Source organism: Prionailurus bengalensis, chromosome B1 (genome assembly GCF_016509475.1).
Source record: "Prionailurus bengalensis isolate Pbe53 chromosome B1, Fcat_Pben_1.1_paternal_pri, whole genome shotgun sequence".
In the NCBI taxonomy this organism is placed as follows: Eukaryota; Metazoa; Chordata; class Mammalia; order Carnivora; family Felidae; genus Prionailurus; species Prionailurus bengalensis.
In genome coordinates, this window is record NC_057344.1 from 25,090,740 (window position 1) to 25,109,221 (window position 18,482).

General features: G+C 38.1%; 1 protein-coding gene across 6 annotated transcripts in view; it reads left to right on the plus strand.

The window, feature by feature from the left end:
- The window catches only part of DLC1 (DLC1 Rho GTPase activating protein), a 428,030-nt gene that overhangs the window by 12,336 nt on the left and 397,212 nt on the right, over positions 1-18,482 (plus strand). For all 6 annotated transcript variants that reach the window (XM_043560345.1, XM_043560365.1, XM_043560417.1 and 3 more), the window contains one exon: positions 3,944-5,085. In XM_043560345.1, the coding sequence (XP_043416280.1) occupies positions 4,069-5,085 (1,017 nt within the window). In that variant the 5' untranslated portion in view covers positions 3,944-4,068. The remainder of the gene's footprint in view (positions 1-3,943; positions 5,086-18,482) is intronic.

Below are 18,482 nucleotides of genomic sequence, written 5' to 3' on the forward strand. Positions count from 1 at the left end.
GAGGAAGGAAGGGAAAAAGGAGGAAGGGAGGAAAGGAGGGAGGGAGGGAGGAAGGGACAGGAAAGGGAGGGAGGGAGGGAAGAGGGAAGGAAGGAAGGAAGGAAGGAAGGAAGGAAGGAAGGAAGGAAGGAAGGAAGGAAGGCAGGCACGCACACAGGGAGGGAGAAACTGATGACCTTCTGTTTTATGTTAAACTTTACATGGTATCTGTGGCCATGAGAGGACTTATTTTTTTTTCTTTACATGAGTTTCTTTCATAAAATTGTTAAGTTCCTTTAGGAAAGGTAGAATATATTATTTAGGTTTATATTCTCAATGCTTAGTGGGGTGTCTGTGGCCCCTGGGCAGTAAATAAACAGGTATTGAAGACTTGTCCAGGTAGCTTTGCTGTCAGCTCCTCAATGCTTCACCCTTGATTTCAGATACAAGTGCCTTATTTGCATCACCTTCTCTCAGGCTATAGAATGAGTAATGGTGATTATAATCAGGTTCTTCTTTTCTAAGGACAATTGCCAGGCCAAAATACATAGTATGTGTTCATTTCAGAAGCAGGTACAAAGGAGAACATGATCATTTGATATCAGATATAGGTCAGTGATTCTCAAACTAGAAGGTCTCCAATTGTTGTTATTGTTTAGTGTAATAATGTTTAATTTCAGGGCACCTGGATGGCTCAGTTGGTTGAGTGTCTGACTCCCAATTTTTGCTCAGGTCATGATCTCAGGGCCATGGGATCAAGCCCCACATCGGGCTCCACTGTGAGTGTGGAGCCTGCTTGGATTTCTTTCTTTCTTTCTTTCTTTCTTTCTTTCTTTCTTTCTTTCTTTCTTTCTTTCTTTCTTTCTTTCTTTCTTCCTTCCTTCCTTCCTTCCTTCCTTCCTTCCTTCCTTCCTTTCTTTCTTTCTTTCTTTCTTTCTTTCTTTCTCTCCTTTTTCTCCCCTCCCTCCCCCCCATCTGCCTCCCCAACCTACACGTGCTCTCTCCCTCTCTCTAAAATGATAAAAAAATATTATATTTAATTTCAATTAACTTTAAAATACTGTATGGCATAAAATGCTTATGTCAAGGAATGGTTAAGTGTTACAAAATTAGCTCAAATGATAAATCTGAAATTAATTGTGTCTAAACACCCTATGCACTAATATCACAAAAAGCAAATTTGGACATTTTACAAACATTTTCCAAAATGGTTACATAATTAGAAGTACATAGAATCTCTTGTAATATTAATGCAGTGGTGTTTGAACACATGCATTTAAGAAGTGAAAAATCCCCATGGAAATTCACTTCATAAAATCAACACCCTGCAATGACCTATACTTTTCCAGATCCTTCATCCAAATCCTCAGCTGCTGAGCTCATTCTGAATGGAATTGCACAAAAAAGATTACAAAAAATATTAAATTGAAATTTGCAAAATAACTAGTATTTAGAAATATCATTTTAAGGAAAGCAGCCTGCTGAGGAGGCTGATGGGGAAAATCAGGTCTTTTACAAAGACTTCTCCAGCTATAGGATGGGTTCCAGTCAATTCAGATGATTTAGAAAATGAGGTCAGTATGCTCAGATGCAATTGATAATAATCCAACACTACTTTTTGTTAGTACTCTTCAGCCTTTAGATCGTAGAGGCAGGTTATAGCTATAAATCTTATAAATAGAATTTAAATAGGAAGTGTGAATAAGAAAGTCTGGAGAGAGAAATTTTTTAAAAATCTATCAGACTGTAGGATATGGAATGAGCACTCAAAATGTAGTGATGATAGTCATAATGATAATTATGAAATTTTAAGTCTTAAGAATATATAGACACTGTACATTCACAAGAATGATTTGGAAATGTCCAAAGAACCTAGATTCGCAGGACAGGAGTTAATGTTTTGTGTTCAATCTACCTAATTTACAATCTCTTCTCGCAACTACATGGCCTCAGAACTTGTTGACCTATCTTCCTTTGATGTTATAAAAACACTTACCTATTTGTCAAGGTTAAGTGAAATAAATTAATATTATGATAAGGTCCTAGGGGCAAAATTTTTATGTAATCTGTCCCCCAAGGAGTTAATAAAACTCATTTTCTTGTAAGTAAAAGAAATGAATTCAGAATTTAGTCTCAACTTAAATGTAAATGTGGTTTAGGAATGACACAGTAATACCACTTTGCATTTCTTAAGTTAGCCTGCTCTTTCTACACTGGATAAAAATAAAGAAAAGAAAGCATCTAAAACAGAACCGCCCTATTACAACCCAAATTTGCCCATGAAAGCAGAAATTTTCTGGCTTGCATCTATGCGTTTTTTCCACTTTCCGTAGCCTCCCACACTATAATGACTTATGCATGGAATTCAGGGACTTTATATTTTCTTTTGAGTGCAAAATGAATGCCAACATGGAAAATGTGCATGCTGACCATTTTCAAATGGTCGCAGGCCTTTGAGAGAACCAGATAGTATCCAGAAAGATATTTGGTCAGGCTAGGGTACCAAATTCTAGTACATTCCTTAATAAGTCTGCTGGTCTTCACAGGATGGGAATATTTACCTTTCTGGCAAGTGCTTAGTCAGAATAGCTTGAAGTTTTTGGTAGGGACTCAGAATCCTTTTCAGCAGACTGAAGTGACCCAAAACCAGCGTAGTAGTTAATCTTGTTTACGGCTGAAATCAATAAGCCAATCCATGTTATGTGCTGACAGTTCTTGTGTGGAGGAAAAACTAGAAGTGTCTACTTTTTGAATGGGATTTTTCTTTTATGGTCCAATAATTTGGTTTCATTTTGGGGCAACATTTGGATTAGTCATTTTTACAAAGTTCAGTTTACATTGGTATAAGGGGTTTGAATAGTTCAAGGCAAAAAGGAGATGGAAACCTGGAATGTATTTATATTCTACCCTATCTTATGCCTGGTTTTCTGGTTTACTGAAATTTTTATGGCTAAAGTCTAATAGAAGTATACAAACGAAACTCCTTAGAAGCCAAAAAGAAAGGACCGAAGTGTCTGAAGAATTGTACCCATTGTTTTATCATGCTCACATCTTCTTTTTGGTTCTCTGAGTTCCTGCCTGAGGAGTTTAGATTTTATACACACTAAATGTATGTGGAGGGAAGGGGTCCAGGTAGAATCTCATGCCATGGAGACAGTAAAGTTTGTTGGCTATCTAAATTTGGGCCTTAGAACCTGGTCCTAGTGTAAATCCTGGCGTGCTTCCTGGATGTATTGCCTTGGGCAAGTTATTTAACGTCTCAACAAGATGAGTTTGCCACCTAGTAGTAGCAGTAATAGCATGACTGTAAATGTATTTATCCTAAGGCATGGCCAGTGGTCTGTGTTCCATTTTCTTATGAATTATGTGTTAATAGGAGCTAAACCAGATTATTCCATGTTTCTTAGTCTCTCCCTGGAGTAAATACGTCCTGGTAGTTTGGCCTCTGTATTAGCTCTTTCACAGACTAGTCCATTACACATGCTGTCTCTGTAGCTCACGTTTTGCATGAGCAGCTCCTGATGGCCATTGCTGCAATTCAAACCGAACAACAAATAGATTTCTGTAAGAACTTGGGTTCACAGAAGTAAAGCAGGAAAGTATGTAAGCTAGAGTAACAAGTTTCTTCTGGTGATTTCTATTAAGTACTGCAAGGCAAATATGTTCTTAATGGAGTGTCAAACACTCAGGACTTATGTCTTCATTCATTAATAGGTCAGTCGATCCACCTGCCTTTCAAATGCTGTCAACGTTTTTTGACCAGAAATATTACATGTGAAGTTTTCTTCTAATATTAGGCTACTTCTTAAAGAAATAACATCATTAAATCTATGGAAAGAAGCTTTGTAAATTCCCTTACTTAATCTTTCCTAGCACAGATTAAGTGCTCTCTTTTCCAAGACACATTTTGACTCTAGAATGATTATCCTAAACTATATATAAATTTTTAATTTTTTTTTCATAGGTGGCAAAATGATAAAATTCACTCTCTTCTTCGGTCCACGCATATGACGTAATGTCTCCTCAAGTTCCATCTCCTTCAGTGTCACATGGAACGTATCTCTCAGTCTGTTGTCAAACTACGATGACATGTCTGTAGCTATCAGAAAGAGAAGCTGGGAAGAACATGTGACCCAATGGATGGGGCAGCCTTTTAATTCTGATGATTGTAACCCAGCATGCCATCATGGACTAGTAGCTGACAGCTCCCAGGCAAGTATGGAAAAAGATGCAACTTTAAATGTGGATCGCAAAGAGAAGTGTGTTTCACTGCCAGACTGCTGCCATGGCTCAGAGCTGAGAGACTTTCCTGGGAGGCCAATGGGTCACATTTCAAAGGAGGTGGATGAAAATGACAGCCCCGAAGGTGAAGATCAGTTTCTTTCTCTGGAGGCCAGCACGGAAACACTAGTGCACGTGTCTGATGAGGATACCGATCCCGATCCCTATGTTACAGATGATAAACAAATTTTAACTACGCAAGGACATAAGATATCAGACCAACATACTATCAAAGGAGCAGGCTCCTTAGTAAAGACATTGCCCGTCATGGAAGGTAACCAAAGTAACTCCTGGGGAATGGCTGGTGGAGCTGACTTGGCACTGGTAGAAGAAAAGAGGGGGAAAAAACCTGTTGACACTACAAGTAAAAGCCTGGAGCTTTGTAATGATATAAGCTTAAGTGAAGTAAAAGATGCTTCCCAAACAAATGCATGTGACTCTTCACATGTGAAAGATATTGTGCCTGAGAAGCAATTGCTTAATTCGGCTGTAATTGCTCAGCAACGAAGAAAACTTGACTTCCCTAAAGATGAACATGAAAGAAACACCTGCGGTGTAGTACAGGATGAGTTCTTGGCTATTCCTCACAAGGGCAGAGGACTGCCATTATTAAAAGCAGATTCTGGAAGCTGCCTTCTGCAACCTCCTTCCTGCCCTGATGGAATGTCAGCTGAAAATGGCCTAGAGAAGAGTGGTTTCTTAGAACATCAAAACAAATGTCTTTCAAAGGTCAACTCAGAAGATGGCATGCAGTGTTTACACTTAAAGGAGACTCTGGCCACCCAGGAACCCACAGATAATCCAGTCAGACTTCGCAAAAGAAAGGTAAGGCACATGCACAGATTATCTGGTTTTTGGAATTTTATAAATATCCTTGTTTCTATCACTTATTATTTTGCTAGGATTAAAGAGATATGTAGATGTTTCTTTTGCCCTATAGTGTAGCTGTATAACTCAAGGATTATCTTCTTGGGGGGGACATCAGAATATGTAAAAATTAGAATATAATAACCTATTCATTTCACTAATAGTATTTATCATAGTTTGTGAACTATGCTCTTTGGAATTGTGTTGAAGACAGAATTGGTTTCGCTTTCCTTAGTTGGAATTAAATAGCCACCAGATAGCTCATAGTTCAAGGCCTAGCTGATGAGTGTTCTCTAATTTTTAGAAAGAAAGTAATAATACTTTCTTTATTTAATGTCAGTTATTTGGACTTATTTCTTTTGCCCTTCAAAAAGTATATTTTATCATAATTAAAGTGGTATGAATCACACATTAAAAATGACCCCTTTACATCTCCAAAGAAAACAGTATGCCCTACCCCCAAATATGTTTATAAAAATAATACCCTGGCACATTTGCTATCATTAGGTGTATCAACTTTTCTTTAATTCTGAACCAAAAAGAACCAATAGCTGAAATTACTTTTTATGGTGAGTCTCCTTTACTCCTGTAGATGCCACAATCCCCTTAGAAGTTTCCAAGTGAGAGAAGCAAAGATTGGAGTGGAGTTATTTGAAGCATGGCTTAGCTAGTAGACTCTTGGCCAAAATTTGTCTTATCTTTAGGATTTTCCCCAAATTCTTCCCACAATGTAGTGGTTTACTATCCTGATGTAAATGCAAATATAATTTCTTCTATAAATGCAACGTGGTCGTTGGCATTGAAAACTCCCTGTGGACTGGACAACATCTTTCCTCCTCTTTTGATATAATATTAATCTATAATGGGACTTCTCATACAAAACCAATGTTCAACTGGACTATGTACAATGAGGAAAGAAAACAATCTCTAACTCTTTGTGGGGGAAAAAAAGAAAAAAGAAAAAACAAAGTCCGGTTTCCATAAACTGTGGTTTTGCTAACAAACTAGATCAGTAACGTGTCATAAATTAGTTTAAATGAAGTCAAAGACTTGACAGCCAATGATCAGTATGCTCAAACTCTATGACAACAGAGCATTCTGTGTTTCTGGCAAACTCTTCTTTCTTTATACATCGCATTGAAATATTAATGCTGCATAAAGTTGTTATGATTGGCATGCTCAGGTCACTTTTCCAGAAATGTCCTATATCCTATCAAATCTGCTGGGAATGCGATAATGACATAAGAAATTATTAATCGACCTATGACATAGCTCCCCTAAAATAAGACAAACCCTGCCCAACTGCTGACAAACATTAAACATTCCAGAAACATATGCTCACCACTTGGACATTTATATCAATAGTAAGAATGCTGGAAAGAATTTTCTCTTGGACATGTCACTATAGCATGGTTACATTAGGAGAGATGTAATTATAACCTATTTACAAGTTCTAACTTAAATATTCTATTTTAAGCATGTCATTATCCTAAAGTGTTATGGCGTCGTCTGGTAGAATATTTGCTTCGACTCTACAATTCCTTCGGGATGCGTTGTAATAAACAGATTAAATGCAAAATTTCAAGTTTGGACTTTACTCTAGAAAAGCATCATTATGGGAGATACCTCTGTAACCAAAGTCTGTAGGAATTTCTGTTCTGTTCGATAGTGAATGAGTATTAAAATACCTTTGAATTGGCAATTTACCATTTTAGAGCTTTACCAAGGAAAATAGTAGAGCAAACTCATAAACGTGCAGAAACGTTTATCATTGTATTGTATGTTACTGACAAAAAAAGAATGTAAATTTCCATCAATAAGGAATGCTTAATTATTGTCTGTCTATACTTTGGAATGCTATGCAGCCATTAAAAGATAGAGGGAGATCCATGTACACTAACTGAATGATCTCATGATACAGCACATCTGGCAAAAGGCAGGGGCAGACCTGGATGTGTAGCACATACCAACCTTATATGACAAAATGTGTATATTATAGATAAAAATATAAATACAAATAGGAACGGGGGTATAAACCCCTCTATGTGGTTAAATAAGACTATGCAAAATCCTGGCTATCTAGGCATAAAATTATTAATAGCAGTTATTTTGAAAGAATGGAATTAAAAGTATAGAAGCAGGGGATTTTCACCTTTTCCCCCATATAGTTGTTATAAAACGTGTTAGAAATATGGATGAAATGCATGCAATGAACAGAAGTACAAAAGCAAAATAGTACTAGATATATAAAGTATTTGGAACATGTTCTGCATGGCACAAAATGACCTTTATATAGTTATTATGACTATCATTACTGCTATGAAATAGAAACAAGTATGTATAAAGTTTTTCAAAATGTCAACAAGAATTCTAGTCAACTACTCCATTCATAATACCAGTGCACATCATTTAAAACAGATAAGCCTTTTGGGGAGACACACAAGCCACATTTTCATGTCTAAGGTATTAGGGACCAGATGCGAAAAAGAGTTTGCTTAATAGTCTGTATCTTTAAAACTATTTGTCAGCCATGGTGACAGCTTTAAGATTAGTGCATGTAAAGGTGAAGTAGAATATAAACTAATAAATTTTTAGAGAACTTTAATCAGCTTATTATCTGATGGTCATATGAGTGAGCCAAATCCTTCACTGAATTTATGAGCATGATTTTTTTTTGGGGGGGGGGGTCAGGAAATAATCAAGGTTCTAAGACTTGTAAAAAAAATAAAACTCAAGTAGAGCTTCTAAGAGTAATCCTCAGAATGTACTGAAATAGCATTATACTAGAGATATAATTGTATGTTACATATACATTATCATTTCTTGAAATCTATAAATCTTGGCGGGCATTCACTGTTTTGCATGCTATATTTTTGTTGTTGTTGCTTTCCAATGTTATCTCTGGCCATCCAAGGATGGCTACACATGTATTTATTAAGCATCCCAAGTGGAGAGGGCTACATTTGTAGCGTATATAAATATCAATCTTTTTTTTTTTAATTTTTTTTTCAACGTTTACTTATTTTTGGGACAGAGAGAGACAGAGCATGAATGGGGGAGGGGCAGAGAGAGAGGGAGACACAGAATCGGAAACAGGCTCCAGGCTCTGAGCCATCAGCCCAGAGCCCGACGCGGGGCTCGAACTCATGGACTGCGAGATGGTGACCTGGCTGAAGTCGGACGCTTAACCATCTGCGCCACCCAGGCGCCCCTAAATATCAATCTTTTAAGCTAATAATTCTCCTCAATATGATGAAATATATAATTAAAGTGAAGCCAATGAAATCAAAGGAAAACCAAGTAGATTAGGAGCAGACATTAGCAAATGAGTCAGAAGGTCATGTGGCATATGACCAGCATTTATAGGGTGTGGGTAAGTCTTTGGGGTAAGGCAGCTGGTTCAGGGCAATTCTCAGAGACAAATTCCACAGAAATCTGGAGGAGGGAGACACTCTAAGAAGTGGTCTCTTTAAACCAAATGAGATGTGAAGATGGAAAATATGTAAGGAAAGGCTTGAGGTTAGACTTTTTTAAAGAACTAGTGTATTTGTTCTTGATGGTGGTTAGCTAATTAAAGAGAGTCCGACATTTAGTCTTCTCTAGAGACTATTTAAATAGTTCCCAAAGTTTTGCATAGCCGTAATAGTTATATAAATGTATGAACATAGTTTTATTTGCTCACACAAAATATAATCCATATTACAAAGCGATATAAACTCCAGAATATAATGCAAAAATGATCTGAACCTTGAGAAGACACCTGATTCCACATTCGAACAAAAATCTCACGTCCGAGCCAGTAAACTAAACTGTATCATTTTTGCTGTAGTTTTGACGGCTGTCATAGAAAACCAGCATAAAAGTGGCTTAAATCTAACATCTTTTTCTCACATACACATAATAATTGGGTATAAACAGTACTGGACCAATATGTAGCCTCTATGTTTTCACAGCCCCAGACCCTTTCCATCTAACTGTTCTACCGCCTTGAGCCCTTATTGAGAGTCAAGTCGGTGGGAAAAGAAGGGAGTGCAGGGGTGGCCACAGTCCCGTGTAAGGCAGGACCCAGAAGGTGCACACTTCTTTTTCTCCCACATTTCATGTGCTAGAGTTTAGTTACATGGGCATACCTAGCAATAAGGGCTGAGAAATGGAGTCTGCATTCTGGGTAAGCAGGCGTCTGCTAAAAATTCTATTATCAAAGAATAAGGAGAAATTTTATGTTATCACCCATACCATTAAATATGTTGAGGAACAACACTCTAACAAATTTATTCCAGTACATCATGGCCTGTGGTGAAAGGAATAAACAGGCTGCTGTATGTTAGGTGGTGTTTTGTATACATACTTAATTTCACACTACAGAATACCTTTCTGTGTTAGGAAACTTTTCAAAGTGATGTTGATCAAATGCTACACTTTGTTAATGGAAAACTCCCAGGAATGAAACATTATACTGTATATACTGTACTTTATCCCTGGACAAGTGTAATATATTAATTAGAAATGACTGATAAAATCAAGTCTTTTCTCCTTACCCTATCTCTAACATATGCATAAATTCAGTAAAAGCACACTTCTACTTGAAACGACCTTCTCATTCCTTTCTATGACCTTCTTGTTTTTTCCTGTCTCCTGACTGCCAATGTGGGAGCCTTGTAGCATGAGGAGGCTGTCATTGACCAATGGGTGACATAAAGAACAGTGTAAATCATGGAAAAGATAGAATGGGCCAAGATAGGAAGCCAGCTGGAAGAATACAAAAGGGAAGGAAAAAAATTGTCTAAGAAATAAAAACAAAAGGATGGTTAAGCCAAAACCCCCAGATATGCTGAATGAAAGCAGGGACTAGTGGAAGAATTAGACTTTGTTAAGAAGCCTACTATTATTTGACAAAAAGGAAGGAATACAAAGCAGAGTAAGTATATGTACCCCTGCAGATAGATTCATAATAACAGTATGATTTTATACTGAGTTCCCAGGGTTTTGAAACAGATTGTTGAGTAGATTATACTGTTTTTAAACTTTGTTTTCCTGGCTCAAGGATTAGGACTGGCAGAGAAAAGTCACCACCAGGGGGAAAGCGGGCATGTAGAGAGGTAACTAGGTCTTCCCAGCCATATTTTAACTGGGTTTGTGTCTCAGATAAACCTGGCAATTTTGCGAGCAGCTCGTTTTGTGTTGTTAGGCCACTGAAAACCATCGAATTGTTCTATGCCATTTAAACTAGTGTTTGCCTTATGAACAACTAGAAAGCCAGAAACATATCTGCAGACATTGGGGGCTCAAATATTTTGCCTCATAATATACTATGTTTATTGTATAGTATATTGTATATCGTATTGTATTGTACTGTATTGTGTAGTATATAGTCCCCGAAACACTACTGGAGTGTTCTCAAGTAAGACTTCTGTTTGACTCACACTTCAGGCTAGCACGGAAGGGAAAGAGAAAGAGTGCAGAGAAAGAGAAAAGGGGTGGGGCAGAGGAAGGGGAGGAGAAGGAAAAGGGAAAGAGAGAAAGAGAGAGGAACAGAGGGGAGGATAAGTTATATTAGGTTACCGAGAGAAGCACCAGTCAACTGCAAGGAGAAGCAAAGCTCCAAGCCCTTGAGAAAAGTGGATTTCTAGCAGCTGGGGTCAGATTCTATTTCAGCACAATGCGCTTATGGTGATCACCAGCACGAGTTTAGCAAGGAGACAAGGAACACGAATTTGATTCCAGTGCTCATAGAGCAGGTGGAGAGGAATTATTATTATGGGTTCACATGAGGAACTCTGCCGAGCAGGGCCAGCATTCGCCAGCTCACCTCCACCAGGCTGCAGGTGAAGCCCCAGTGAGCCACTATCTCAAGATCCCCAAATGGTTTCACTTTGGGGGGACTTTTCCAAATTTCCTCAGCCAAGTTAGTTGCTTGATTCTCTCCTCATTCACAGAGGACTTCTCTCTTTTGTAACCTTTACTATAAAATCATTTGATCCCACCACTGCTAACTAAAACAGAAACTTGGTGGGACCAGTGTTGTGTCTGTAGAGGTTCAGATTTGTGTCTGTAGGTTTAAGCCCAGTGCTTAGAACTCCATTCATCAGCGTTTGAATGAATGAATATTGGTGTTATGGTAAAGAATTTATTTTCAGAAGACGAAATCAGATGTCAAGAGCCTAAGAATAAAGACGCAGAAAAAATGGAATCACACAACCCAAATCAGAAAACAGCTCATGCTTTGTACCATAACCTCCTCTCTGTGCTCCCTGCTATTTCCATGCTAAAACAGAGCGTGAGAGAAGAGGGAGAAAAGAACTATGTAAAATCTGGTTCTCCGAGGCAATCTTTGAGTTTGATTATTATTACCATTGATCTCAAAACAACAAATTAATTGTAATTCATTGGTGCATAGAAATCTGAGGGATAAATGTTATTTAGAATCTACTCAATTGTTTCCAGAGAGTAATGGGCAAGAGTAAGTGTAGAGAAGGAAATATTAGCTTATCCATTCACTTTTATGTTTAATTTTTATCCTTTAATTTTGTATATAGAAGGTATGTATTAATACAAACGTATATATGTTACAGTTTATAAGGAAATACTCACTGAGGAGCATATGATTGAAAATGTTGGGAGGCCACTGGTTCAGAAATCCTCCAGCTTTTCTGGTTCATGTCATTCTGAGGAAGTCAGGAGTGGAGTGGAGGGGAAATGACAGGAAAAATAGAGTAAGAGACTGAAAGATAAATGAGTAGGAGAGATTAAGGGATTTGTTTAGAAAGTGTCACACCACAGTAAATTTCTTTGTAATTTATATTGTGAAAACCACATAAAGTAGGGAGATTTGTTGCCAGGTGCCTCTAAGGCAGAAAAAATATACTCTGAATGAGAGCAATTAGATCTGGATGTTTCTTGTTCCAGATTTTTTTTTTTTAAGTAGTTATGATGTGCGATGGGCCTCTGATCCAAGCAGTGCCTTGAATCAAAACTTCAAATTTACATTCTTAGTAACAAGATCATTAATAAATTCACATTAATCCAACATCAGCTTTTATTGGAGCAAGAATTAATACACGTTTATGATGTTATTTTAAATAATTAATGGGTATTTCAGAGCCAATTGCACATTAGAGGCAAGCGTAATAGTGAAACTGATTTAGTTTCTTCCTTGTGGATTTCTGTTACTAGAAACCAGGACCAGCTTATTAATCTTTTAATACCAACAAAACCGCCATAGGTTTTGGCTCCCTCCCTCGACGAAATGCCAATATCCACAAAAGTTGGGATAACTAACATAGCCTACAGAACAGGGCCCTGCCTCTGTTATCTGGGCGCTAAACACAGTGCTCCCCATGGAATCTGTTCACTTTCTGGCTCATGTTCTTAGAAATAAAGTACTTCTCCCTGCTGCCAACAAGATCTCTATTCCACAGATAGTTTTCTAACTGTCAAGAAAATTAGAGTGCCACTTTCGAGATAACCTCGCAATTTTCAAAGGAAACATAAGCAAATAGGAAAATACACTTTTATTATTTTTTTTTCTGTCCTGTATCTACATTGGCAGAGGAATAAAACTAGTGATTAACGAAGCTCTTCAATTTTGGGTTCTATCTTTTGAGCCAGTGGAGCTTTAAAAGGATTTTATAGACGTTAAAAGTTTTATATACATTAAAAGTTAACCCAGGCACTTCAAAACAAGTTGAAATAGATTATTATTTGGTCTAGAAAATGAACAGCTTGGTCTGAGCTTGATTTTCTAATCAAGAAAATAAGCTATGGTGAGGAGAAAGAGCATAATCTAAATTAAAGTATGTTATTTAATCTTTGTGAAACTTCTATGTCTCTAAAAAAAAATGGAGGCAACATTCCCTATATCACAAGGTTGCTAGAACATTAAATGAGATAGAAAATGTGATTAAACAGCTACCTAATAGAACTACTGTAACAATCCATTTTTTACCAAAATTCAAGGTGGGTCGACAGTTGAATAACTGAACACTTGCAGGCAGAATCTATATTCACAGCATAAATAGCATCCAGGGTCAGTAGCTACTTTAACTGGAGATTTCTCAAGTGCTGCATGGTCCATGGTAAGCCTCCACACCTTCTACACTATGGGTATGCCTAGAACCAAGTAAGCATAGAACTGCTTCCCTCACCTGTAGCTTTGTAGTCTTGTATGTTACTGGTTTTCTCTGTGCTTTGGTTTTTTCATCTGTATAATGGAATACTTCACTCTGTTGTTAGGAACATTGAATGTTAATATATACAAGTAATTAAAACAGTGCCTGGCTCATAGACAACACTATGGACTTTAGCTACCGATAGTGGTTGTTTTGTTGTTTGTTTTACTAAATTGCCCTTGTTATAGATCTGAGAGTAAGCTAAACTTGTCTGGGAATAAGTGTGGGGAAAGATTGATAAAAGTTGAGAGAGGACTTAGTATCATATAGTATATCATATCCTATACTGTATCATATCATCATATAGTAAAGCCTGGAATATGCATTCATTAACTAAATAAATGTTAAGTACATTCTCTTTCTCCGCACTTGGTTGTGTGCAGTATAAGATCTGAATAAAACTCATATATACATCCTTATGTAAAGGCACTTCCATATTCAAAGGGCTAAGTCACATAAATAACAAATGGCAAAATATTCAGTTAAATTAACTTTAATAACTATTACTTTTAGAACCTCATATAATATTAGGTTTGGAACCACAAGTACAGTAACACCACGGTTCAACCTAATCCAAGGAAGAAAGTATTAAGATCTATGGAACTAAAAGCATTACAGGCTTCCCTGTGAGGAAGTCAAAGAAGGTTTCACCAAGTGATGCCTCAGCTGAGCTTTGAAAGATGCAAAGACTGTGCCCTTGAGAGAATGAAGGAGAGGAATCTCTCTGTCCTTACTTTAATATTCTTGGAAAATTAAATTTTACTATTTTTTTTAATACACAGATTTCAGTCTTAGGGTAAGTGAAATAAACCAATACTTCAAGAAAGTCATTTACAAACAGTCACTTTTAAATGCTAAGGTGTGTTTTCCAAACTATTTCGTGCAGATATAAACATCAAAAGAGGAGAACAGCACTTCGTATGCCATACTTTAGCTGAGGCAAAGCAGCTGTTTTCGTACTTAGATTTTTAGCTTCGTCATTTCTGGGCTTACTTTACCTAAAATAACTAAATAAATAAGTAAATACATCATCTGATTTCATCATATGAGTGAATCCTGGAAAAAAAAAAAAAGCTAGATATGTTAATTTCCTCCCAGCTAGTATTTGATTAGTTTGCAGAGAAGTGAAATGAAGATTACGGATGTTTGCTTGATGACTAAAGCCTTATCAGGAAATGTACTCACAAAATGGCTCCGCTGTAAGATTGTGGTCAGACAGCAGTACTCAGTAATTTTCTTACCCTCATAGATATGTAAGAATCATCAACGGAGTGCCACTGGTTAATTTATTCATGGTGGACAATCATAACAAGGGGATTTAACAGCATAATTCATCAAAACCATAAGAAGTAAAAAAGCAAGAGCATAATTCCATTTTTTAAAAAAAATCAGGGGCGCCTGGGTGGCTCGGTCGGTTACGTGTCCGACTTCGGCTCAGGTCATGATCTCATGGTCCCTGAGTTCAAGCCCCGCATCGGGCTCTGGGCTGATGGCTCGGAGCCTGGAGCCTGCTTCGGATTCTGTGTCTCCCTCTCTCTCTGCCCCTCCCCCGTTCATGCTCTGTCTCTCTCTGTCTCAAAAATAGTAAATAAATGTTTAAAAAAAATTAAAAAAAATCAATTCTAATTACAATGTTTCACATCCCACCCACATATTGGCCTAGTGCCCAATTGGAGATTTTCTTCAGAGTCGCTTGGAAGAGGAACCCAAAGGTGTTTCAGCCAGAACATAACAGATGAGAAATGTACTTCATGAATATCTGATAAAAGTTCAAATTTCGATTTTCATCTTGAGTTTCAATGAAGGAATCCTTTAATAACAAAATCACATAGGGGTGCCTGGGTGGCTCAGTCCGTTAAGCTTTCCCACTTTTGATTTTGGCTCAGGTCATGATCCCACGGTTTGCAAGATGGAGCCATATGTGGGGCTCTGTGCTGACAATGTGGAGCCCGCTTGGGATCCTGCTCATTCTCTATCCCCCTCTCCCCCTCCCCCCTCCCCCTCTCCCCCTCTCCCCCTCCCCCCTCCCCCTCTCCCCCTCCCCCCTCCCCCTCCCCCTCCCTCTCCATCTCCCTCTTTCTCTCAAAGTAAATAAACTTTAAAAGATAAGAGGGCATAGTCCGTATGAGTGATGTGAATTGTCTGATGGATGACAATGTATTCAGAGGACGGCACTCGGACCACGCTGTTCATCCCCTGTTGTTACACAAAGAAAGACTGGTGCTCACGCTTGGTGGGCTGATGACAACCTTCATTTTCAACACCGTTATTTAGATGTTATTTAGATTAAATGTCAACTTGTGCCACAAAATCCATTCTATGAATTTTTGAATGAGTTAAACCTTTTCTTGAGAGAATTGTGAAGTGTATAAAGCCTATATAGCAGGAATATTAAGGATAAAATAAGTTTACTTAACAAAAATATTAAATATGTATATACATATGTAAATTAATATATAATACATATATAAAATTATATATGCATATAAATTAACTTTCAATATCTGCAGTAATCAAGCACAATCTGGGATGCAGTATTTGGCTTCCTGCAACAACGCAGTCTTTATTGATACTTGCAGTAGAGGATGTGACAAAACACAGAGGAACTAAGTGGTTACTACCACAGGAACATTAGCAAGCTGGCTGGTGGTATTCTACTCCCACATGTTTCCAAGGGAGATGTAAAAGAAAACCAGATGGAGGCTAGGCCTCTGCGGTAAATATCACCTTCGAAGTCTGTGGACCATTTTCTCACTCCCCCCCACCACCAGCCTCCCACCAAAGGCACAGGGACGTGGAGTTGGGGCAACACAGCACTGGTCTTCTGAGCTCTCGGGTGCAGTGTGTATTTGCCATTGTGCATTAGGACTGTAATTTCAATCCATTTCTCAATACTATCATCCCTTGCATCTTGTCTACATTTTTTTTAACGTTTATTTATTTTTGAGACAGGGAGAGACAGAGCATGAACGGGGGAGGGTCAGAGAGAGGGAGACACAGAATCTGAAACAGGCTCCAGGCTCTGAGCTGTCAGCACAGAGCCCGACGCGGGGCTCGAACTCACGGACCGCGAGATCATGACCTGAGCCGAAGTCGGCCGCTCAACCGATTGAGCCACCCAGGTGCCCCAACATCTTGTCTACACTTTACTGTAAGATGGTAGGATGATGTTTAACATCCTGTCCTATGTTGATTTACCCGACAAGGAAGATGTAATTCACTTGCCTAGACTGTTGTAGGCAGCATCCTACAAACAAATATGGGGTGAGAGACAGAATCTGCTTTTCATAGGTTCAGGGAATGTTCCAGCTGGAAGAGACTTTAAATACTCTTGCATTTCACTTTAACTGGAATAATGTGTGTGTATTGACAAGGCCAAGGAGCTATAATTTAGAGTGTTAATAGTGGTATGTCCTGTTACCAACGTGAAGCTGCTGCCCCACAGAGAAGATGCTGAGTTGCATATTATCACGGAGAAGCTATAATTTAAAAGCAATCAGAAAGAATTGGCCAACATCAAAATGTAACACAAACCTAATATTAAGGTTTTTTTGAACGATGAAAGGAAATGTTTTATCCTTCTATTTCAGACATTTGTCCTCTCGGTGTGCAGAAAAAAAAACCACACAGCTTTGAGAATTTAACTACCATTTCAGGTATATGCTGACAAGAATATAAATTTTGAAAAACTGAAAATAGAGTCTAAAATGAAGTTTATTTTTCTCAGCTTCTTCCAGTTTCTAGTTTTATAATAAAAAGTCTTTTCTGAGGCATGAATTTTCCTTTAATTCAATTATTCTGCACTCTCTCCCTGCGATCAACAGAGACTTTTATCATAAATATTATCTCTGTCCACTTAGAAGTTACAAAGTGGTTTCTCTCAGATGTCTTCAGTGTTTGGGTTGAGGCATGATAAATTTTAAACAAGCTGAAAAGTATTTCAAACAAGTTCCATACTGTGAGCAATCATTAAAGAGGCAAGGAGAGAAAGGAAATTAGCCAGCAGATTTCAGTATTATCTTCACGCAAAAATTTTTAAACATATTAGTGATTATGTGAAGTGCTACGTTTTTATACTTAAAATTTGACATAGACTAGAAACAAAAAGTATGCTAAGTTGTCCATCAGCCTATTCTAGGCAACTTAAAATGGAAATAAATCTGCTCTTCACATGCAATACATTATAGTTATTATCACCTTAAATTTCCAAACCTGAACACTGAGATGATTTATTTTATTGATAGAAGATAAATAAGCAAGAGTCATATGGTTTACAGGAAGCCAGTTGATTATGAAATTTAATTTCTAACTTTTCAGATAAATCTTTTCATTTTTAAAAAAAGTTTTTTTTTATATTTTATTTATTTTTGAGAGAGAGAGAGAAAGACAGAGCACGAGTCGGGGAGGGGCAGAGAGAGGGAGACACAGATTACAAAGCAGGCGCCAGGCTCCTGGAGCTGGCAGCACAGAGCCCGACACGGGGCTCGAACCCACTAACAGCGAGATCATGACCCGAGCTGAAGTTGGCCGCTTAACCGGCTGAGTCACCAGGCACCCCTAAATCTTTTCTTTTTTTAATGTTTGTTTATTTTTTGAGAAAGAGAGAGAGACAGCGTGTGAGTGGGGAGGGGCAGAGAGAGAGGGAGACACAGAATCCGAAGCAGGCTCCGGGCTCTGAGCTGTCAGCATAGAGCCTGACGTGGGGCTCAGGAACTGGGAGATCATGACCTGAAGTCGGAGACTTAACTGACTGAGCCACCCAGGTGCCTCGTAAATCTTTTCATTTTTAAGACGACCAGATTTACACAGGACATGTCAATAATTAAGTCGCTATGCTGATGTAGAGACTTCTACATGTGAGCTTCCGCCCAGTATCTGCCTCCAGTATTCCCTTCTAAAGTCAGAGCGCTGTACAATACCGGGCTGGAACCCTGGTGATCGCACAGATCATTGTAGCAAAACTCGGTGCACATAAAGTTGTTTGAGGTGAGGGAGGGTGGGTAGGATGACATAGTAGAACAAGGAGAACTGCAGGCTCAAAGAATGAAAATTTGTATGCCAGTAGTTGTTATCAAAATACACTGAAGTCAGGTAAAATCTGTTGTTTATGAGGAGAGACTAAAACAATATAGTGAATAATAAAAATGGCTGCACTGTGGTTTCCTACATAATATGAGGGCTCATGGA